This window comes from Mus caroli, unplaced genomic scaffold (assembly GCF_978045245.1).
Source record: "Mus caroli unplaced genomic scaffold, Mus_caroli_1 scaffold_12, whole genome shotgun sequence".
Taxonomy (NCBI): domain Eukaryota; kingdom Metazoa; phylum Chordata; class Mammalia; order Rodentia; family Muridae; genus Mus; species Mus caroli.
This window is the reverse complement of record NW_028227267.1, coordinates 52,022,902-52,028,651: the sequence shown is the minus strand read 5'-3', so window position 1 is coordinate 52,028,651 and position 5,750 is coordinate 52,022,902. Positions and strand designations below refer to the sequence as shown.

The 5,750-nt window shown below is 47.9% G+C and overlaps 1 protein-coding gene across 1 annotated transcript; it reads left to right on the top strand.

Annotated features, from left to right (window-relative positions):
- Positions 1–1,250: 1,250 nt before the first annotated feature.
- On the top strand, positions 1,251–3,677 carry LOC110309194 (mast cell protease 4). The gene is given in 6 exon segments (XM_085828859.1): positions 1,251–1,305; positions 1,800–1,950; positions 2,388–2,523; positions 2,719–2,973; positions 3,376–3,529; positions 3,532–3,677. Coding segments are annotated over 6 exon segments (897 nt in total).
- The last annotated feature ends 2,073 nt before the right edge of the window (positions 3,678–5,750 follow it).

The following is a 5,750-nucleotide window of genomic DNA, read 5'->3' as shown; positions in this document are numbered from 1 at the left end:
TTGTAAATAAAATGTGCCATGGACCAGGCTCAGTCGGTCCCCCTCAATTCATGGGAATCAAGGGTTCTGGCAGGTGGGAATGGAGTTGGCAATAATTGACAAAGGGACACAGACACAGGGACTGCCGTATCTGGATGTAATTTTTCACAAAGCAAACACCAGTCTTATATAATACAGAAAACAAAGAAGTAGTGTGTCACAGCAGGCAAAGTACATTGAAGTATCTGACACAAAACAGAGGAATGACTTCAAAGGACTGACAGGAACCAGGTAATGTTTACAGTAAAGATAAAACAGCCCTGCCTAGAGTCAGCTAATGTCAGGTAAGGATTTCACACCCTAGTTACAATTTATGCTACTCCTTTGAGCCTTGTGAAAGCTAGCACCAGAAGGATCTGCTCTAGCAGACCTTCTCATGAATAATGCAATACCACAACCCCCTCCCCCTCATTTCCTAGGTCTTGGTAAATTCTTGCATATGAGAGTAACTTGGCTGTTCTTTTAAGTATCTGTAGGGAATCTCCATTTGTCAGAAGAATTCACCAACTTTCTCCTAATATGCAATGTAGTCTACTATACCTGGCTGTAATGAAGATTTTAAGTATACTTTCCTAAGCTTGCCCTGAGACTTCTAACTCTAACCCAGTAAAATAGTATAAGAAAGCATGCAAGACCCTCCACAATATTGCAGGAACAAATCTGGGGCATTCTAGCTCTGGGAATGCCAAGGTTCCAGGAGACTGTTTCCTGGAAACTCTGCCTCAGGACTGCTTCCAGGTTTTTAAACCTGTCACACAAGTCACTACTGGAGTGGATGTAGCAAAAATGTACTTCCTCTCCCCCACATGCTCATACACTATGGATGCCTGTGTTTGTGCTTCAGCAGCAGAGATGAGACTTTACACATATGCAGCATGGGTCTCAAAGCTGACAATAATACCTGGATGCTTAGAACAGTTCCATGATCCCTGATCAAGGTCCAACTCCTTTTGTGTTGCTGTCCTGCTTCCTGGGAGCCACTTTGAAGGATGCAGTCACCATGTCATTGTGGGATCCAGGAGTGTCAAGACCTAGCCACAGACTCAGCACCACCAGAGGGCAGAGTCATGAGAATTTCTGATAAGGAAACAAAGCTTGTCCAAGCCAGATCTGTGGTTCCCAGCCCTGCCTTTCTCCCACATTGGATCTATAAAAGCAGGAACCAGGACAGCAACACCCTAGAAGCTCGCCAAGGCCTCAACACTGGCAAAATGCGGACCCTGCTATTCCTGATGGCACTTCTCTTACCTTCTGCGGCTGGAGCTGGTGAGTTTGTCTTCGTCTCCCTAACCTCTGAGTTTTCAGAAACCGGCCTTCATCTCTTAGCTTTGGTAACAGAGACCCTAACATGAGTCAGGATCTTAACCTAACATAGTCCAGGGGAAATCTGTAGGTCAAGAATGAAAAACTAATTCCCCTTCATCAAATTACTCTCTGTTCTGATGGGCAGCTCTTCTGTGGCCTTCCCTTAGTGTTGAGGAAGACAGGATGAGGGTGTGGAGAAATATCTAATGGAATGGAAACCCATAAATATGAATGGGCATTGTGTTCTGAATGAAGGATGATGGTGGACAGGGAGGACTGGGGAGGAAAGATCAACAGAAGAGAGAAGACCAAAGGACATGTGGAGGGGCCTGAGCCCCATGCGAGGTGGGGTGGGCTTGGAGCAGTCGCTCAGCTTTAGCTCCAATCTCCTGTGCCAGCCCAGTGTTGGGGGGTCCTGAATCTCTGTGACTAGGGACAGGGGTTCTTTGTTCCAGAGGACATTATTGGTTGTGTTGAGTCTAGACCATACTCCCATCCTTACATGGCTTATCTGGAGATCAGCACTGAGAGAAATTACACAGTCAACTGTGGTGGGTTTCTCATAGCCCTGCAATTTGTGATGACTGCTGCACACTGTAGTGGAAGGTAAGAGGCTTCTCTTCCTGTGAGGAAATGCAGGAGCCAGAGTCCCAGAGCAGCAGAGGCCTGAGGAAGTTTCAAGATGGGCTCCCCTTACACAGAGAGGAAAAGGGAGCACAAGGTCACTCACTGGGCCATCTCATGTGCAGTCCTGGTTTCACCAGAGCGCAGATATGGGCAGGGTATAACTCAGTTTAGAGTGCCTGTCCACCATGTGAAAAACCGTGCGTTCAATTCTAGTACTGAGAGTGGGGAGAGTTCCCAGTCCTGTGTTTCCCTGAGCCATGTCCTTCTGGCAAGGCTGTGTTCCTGGGAGCTCCATCTCAAGTCTCTCTAGGGACTCTGCCCTGGGATAGAGAAGAAAGACCCTGTGGCCCCTCTCCTTGGAAGGAGGCGTCCTCCTAAGACCAGGTCTTTTCACTGCTTCTTTTCTCAGTCAACAGAGAAATCACTGTCACCCTCGGAGCACATGATGTGAACAAGACAGAATCCACACAACCGAAGATAAAAGTTGAAAGACAAATTGCTTACCCAAAATACAACTTCTCTTCTAAGCTCCATGACATCATGTTACTGAAGGTGCCCTTATTTTGCCCTGCTTAAGACTCCCATCCTTAACTCTCCTCCCGACTCAGGTCTTTGAATTCTCTCTTGCCCAATCCTTTTCCTAAGAACCCAATCCTGAATTCTATGTCATTACAGACCCACTGGGAAAGGACCCATTTCCCAGTATCCTTCAGTGCTTTGCCATCTCTTCTCTCCTTCCCCCAACAGCTTGAAGAGCAAGCTGAGTTGAGTTCTTCTGTGGATGTAATTCCCCTGCCTGGTCGCTCTGACCTTATCAAGCCAGGGAAGATGTGCCTGACAGCTGGGTGGGGCCTAACTGGAGTGGCAGATCCTTCTTCAGAGCCACTCAGGAAAGTGAAACTGAGAATCATGGATGAAGAGGCCTGTAAAGGATAGAGGCATTATGACAATAGCTTCCAGGTCTGCGTGGGCAGTCCTAGAAGGAAGAGATCACCATATGAGGTGAGTACACATCCGCTCTTCCTCCCCTCATCAGGCAACAGCATCAGTGGAGGGAGTGTGCCAAACAGCTCTCCATGGCAGTGACTAATGCCTGTGTTCTTAGCTCCTATCCCTGAGGCTCTGGGAACTGACATTCTCCCTCTCTGTCTCATGTCCCTGTGCCAAAGCCCTGACCACAATGAGGTGCCAGAAGACAACAGAAGGGAATAAAGGGAGACATGTTAGCACTGGGGTAATGCAGGGGATGGGGCATTAGGAGAGGGCCAGAATCAGGCAGTAAATCGCTAACTTACTCTTACAGGGAGCCAGGACCTCTTATTTCACTCTGGAATTAGCTATGGGGGGGGTCTATAGTTGCAGGAGAGTAATCGTTGATCTTAGTCTGTCTTTTCTTACATACAGGGAGACTCTGGGGGACCTCTACTCTGTGCTGGGATGGCCCATGGTATTGTATCTCATGATTGTGAAGACGCAAAGCTCCCTGCAGTCTTCACCCGAATCTCCTCACATGTGCCCTGGATTAATAAAGTCATAAAGGGCATGTAGCTAAGAAGCCTGACCTGCATGAGTCAGAGTCTCCAAGAGAGAGCTCTTCTGATAACCCTTGGGTTCAACAAAGGCCTCCCGAGCCTGTTCCAAGTCTGTCTCCAGTCTGTTCCCAGCTGGTCCCCAGCCTTCCCCAAGCTTCACCCCAGCTTGTCTGAACCTTTGAGGATCTCAAAGATACACAAGTCTGAGATGATGGACTGTTCCCTGTAATGCACCTCAGTAAAGACCTAGCCTCCAGCAGCTGTGTGACTCCACTCTGGGCTCTAAACACTCAGCCCCTCTCTATGCTCAATGAAGAATTGACTTGAGCTACTATCTGCCACGTTAACAATCTTTACTACTGACTTCCTGGCACAGGGTGTGCCACTGTGAATTATTGAATATTAATTAACACGCATGGCTGTGGACAGTAAGATTTCACATCCAGGGTAATGTGCACTGTTCTGTTCTTCCCTCCACTGTCCTGTCTTCTCATCTTCTCCCTCCTCGTCTCTCAGCTCTTCTGCCCACAAACCCCATGCCTTAGTCACTCATCTTTCCACACATCATAGCAGACTCCATGCCTAGGTCAGACATGGCTGCTGATCCTTGTGTCCTCACCACCTACCCTGCCATCACCATCCTCTCAGTATTGCACCTGCAGCTAGAGCAGAGCCTGCCCTCAGAGGGTCATGGAACATGACTGTGGCTGCAGCAGTCACAACAGGAGAGCATCAGAACTTTCTGGAACCAAATACAGGGCAGAACTAGCCCTGATGGGAAGAGACCATCTAGTACTTAGCATGTACTAGTACTTGGCATGGTGGCTCTAGACCTGCATCTGAGCCACACCCATTCAACTGTCATCTTCCTCAAAGATCCAGGCTTTCAGAAGGATGCCTGAGTTAGGCAAACTTCTAAGTGGCCTGCTCTCCTCTTACAAGCCAAAGCCCCCATTGTCCTTAGTCAAGGGAAACAAGGCTTTTACTACAGGGTTCTGTGGATTCTGAAGGGGAAAAGACCACACATGAGGTCTGCTGTGCCCTAAAGAGGCTTAATATGATGGGCATGGCCCTCTGGCTACTATACAATGAAAACTGCTGCCAAACCAACCCCTGACTAGGACCTCAGCACCTTAGCCCTCCCCACAGCCTGCAAGACTCTTGGATGGGTTTCCATCTTCAGCACTGTTCAGTACAGATGTAAACATAGCTACCAAATACAATACTGACTATAACTTCTGTTCTAACTCTATGGGAGCAGGGAACATACATGGGAATTAAAGAACCTAAAAGGATCTTTAAGAAATTAAAATCTGTGTCAGATTATATATACATAAGTGACCTTTGTTTGTTTTTTTCTAACTCTTATTTATAGTTGTGTAACTAAATGGCACAACCTTTTTTTTCCATTTTTACTTAGATTGGTGTGGTTTGAACATAGTCTCACAGTGTAGTTCAGACTGACTACCAAGTCATGATGCTTCTGCCTCAGACTCCCTAGGGCTGGGACCCCAAGCATGCTCCACCACCCCTGGCTTATACAAAAGTCTCAAAATGTGAAACACAAAGCAAAGACTGTAGCTGTGTCTTGTCTTAGCAGAGGTGAATGCTCACTAACCTGCAGCTGAGGGCACACAGCCTCTTTCCCCACAGTCTAAGAAGGTCATGTACTTGGGACAGTCTTCCTCCCTGAAGCTGGGCAACTGGAGGTGAAGAGAGAGTGATTGCCCCACCCTGCAGCCTGGCCCACAGTAATAGGGGAGCAGGTGGAGACTCCTGAGAGCTGGGCTGAAGGCACAGGCTGAATGGCTTCCAGAAAAGACACCTCTACAGAGCAAACCCCATCACATGGTCCTCTGGTGACCCAAAGGCTCCAAAATCAAGATAAGAGACTCATCAGTTCTCATGACTTTTAACGGTCATTCTTAGGCACAGTGGAAGGGGGGCAAAAACTGCAGGCCCAGTGGACACTGGGAACAAGAGAACAGTCATGGTCTCCCGGGGTCAGCGAGGGACACATGCAGATAAGGACACAGGCACCCGTTATGGGTACAGTAGCAGTGCTGAGCAGCCTAGCTTAAGAAAACCTCAAAGAGTATCCTAGCAGCAGATACACACTGAGGGTGTCCAAAACAAAGGACAGCTCAGCCAACAGCAGCTGAAGGAAGGATCCAAGAAGTCAGCAGGTGTTCACCCAAGCTTGGCAAAAGTAGAAACATAGCCCGGAAGCAAAAACAGGTAAATCTG